The sequence below is a fragment of the Aspergillus mulundensis genome, assembly GCF_003369625.1.
Source record: "Aspergillus mulundensis strain DSM 5745 chromosome Unknown scaffold_11, whole genome shotgun sequence".
Classification (NCBI taxonomy): domain Eukaryota; kingdom Fungi; phylum Ascomycota; class Eurotiomycetes; order Eurotiales; family Aspergillaceae; genus Aspergillus; species Aspergillus mulundensis.
The window spans coordinates 1,180,206-1,181,951 of NW_020797899.1; the positions used below are offsets into that span (position 1 = coordinate 1,180,206).

The 1,746-nt window shown below is 55.0% G+C and overlaps 1 protein-coding gene across 1 annotated transcript; it reads left to right on the plus strand.

Moving 5' to 3' along the window:
- Positions 1-231: 231 nt before the first annotated feature.
- Positions 232-1,344, plus strand: DSM5745_09263 (uncharacterized protein; the record flags this gene model as incomplete). Its single annotated transcript, XM_026751279.1, has 1 exon — positions 232-1,344. The coding sequence occupies one exon, from the start codon at positions 232-234 to the stop codon at positions 1,342-1,344; it is 1,113 nt and encodes a 370-aa protein (XP_026600365.1).
- Between the last annotated feature and the right edge of the window lie 402 nt (positions 1,345-1,746).

The following is a 1,746-nucleotide window of genomic DNA, read 5'->3' on the forward strand; positions in this document are numbered from 1 at the left end:
AATAAAAATATATATTTATAATAGTTTTAAAGTATTAGGAGCCCTTATTTAAAGGTACCCCTAGATTGCTAAGAGTTATAAAGGTGAGTTAACTTGTGTAAAGCATGAGGATAGCATGTCTCTGACTGGTGGTTGCAGAGTAGCCGACCCAGCCACCGAGGATATATAAGGCTGCCACTCCCCTCCCTCTTCTCCTTTTCTAGAACCATGCCGTCCTCCCTTTCTAGAACCATGCCGTCCATCCGATCCTGCAGCGCCTGTCTCGACCGGGGTACCCTCTGCGACGGGAACCCGCAAGGATGCCAGCCCTGCCTACGCGGCGGCTTTAGCTGCAGAAGAGACTACCGCGCCTGCCCGGCCATTCCTCAGCCAGACTGGGGCGAGACGCAGGCCACCGCCGAGCAAGTCGCAGGCATCCCCAGCGCAGAGATCACAACCGCCCACGCACCCCTGATCGCCGCCCTGACAGCCTTCTACAACGCCCTGATCCAACTGCAGTACCTGCGCGAACACGAGCTCGTCCGCCCGCCACACGTCTCCGAACACATCGATCTCGATGCATTGGTGGAGTCTGGCTTCGAAGCCCAAGCCATCGCGCTCATTTTGGCTTTGCCCCAGGTTAATATCCCCCGGATTGCCGACGCCGAGATCGACATCACGCCCGACGCCGCCCTCCCCTTCCCCTACCTCAACCTAGGCAGTCTCCGCACAGCGACGTACGCCAATACCGCGCGCGACCCGTTCTATCACGGCCAGGGCCAGGACCAGGACGACAACGAAGAGCACGAGCACGAGCGCGAGAACTGGCGCATCCCGCCCTGGGCGCTCTTCATCACGCGCCCGGACCCCCAGCGCGGCTACGGCTTCACCCACTGCCGGATCTACGATATGCGGAGTCGCACGCTCGGTCTATGGTCGGACGCCATGGTTGGGCGTGCGGGAGACACTCGCCGCCACGGTCGCCTCCTCATCGACGCGCGTCCAGCGGACGAGGTCATTGGGGAATGGACTGCGTCCCTGCGCGCGCTGGCCTGGGTGCCCTCGCTCTCAGACCGCGAACGCACGATCCAAGCTGCGCCCGATCTCGAACGCGTGAATCGGGCTATTGCGCACGCGCAGACGATGCCGGAGGATTGGGGCGCTCCGATGATCCGCGACGAGAGGCGGAGGTATCATGCTTACTGGGCGCAGCGGGGGATCTACGAGGGGTGCGGGTGGCCTGATGCGTTGAGGGAGGAGGAGCTCGTGGGCAGGAGGGGGGAGTGGAATGCGGCGATTCGGCGGCTGGGGGCGGCGGAGGTTGATGCGTTCTATCGGGGGCTTGCGGGGGGGCACGCGATTTGATTGCTTTTGTCAGCCAATAGTGGAGAACGCTTAGATTGCTCTGATAGCGCTCTGATAGCGCTTTAACAGTGCTTAGGCGCCTTAGGTAGTTTTAATTAAAATATTATACCGGTACCATGCTTACTTACCTGCCGCCTAAACCCACCTGGCGCCCGCATTTCCCCATACGTAGGTCCTGTTATTTCTTAGGCGCAAGCTTTAATGCCGGGAGTAATACGCGTGGCTAGAACAAAGTTTATCCTGCTTAAAATATTAAAAATACTACTATTAATAGCCTGTTTAATATTTAATACTTTTATTAATAAATTATTTTAAATAGTAACATTTTTTTTAATAACTATAATAATAGTAAATTTAATAAAGGTATTTAAAAAATAATAAAAAAATAAATTATATAAGTAA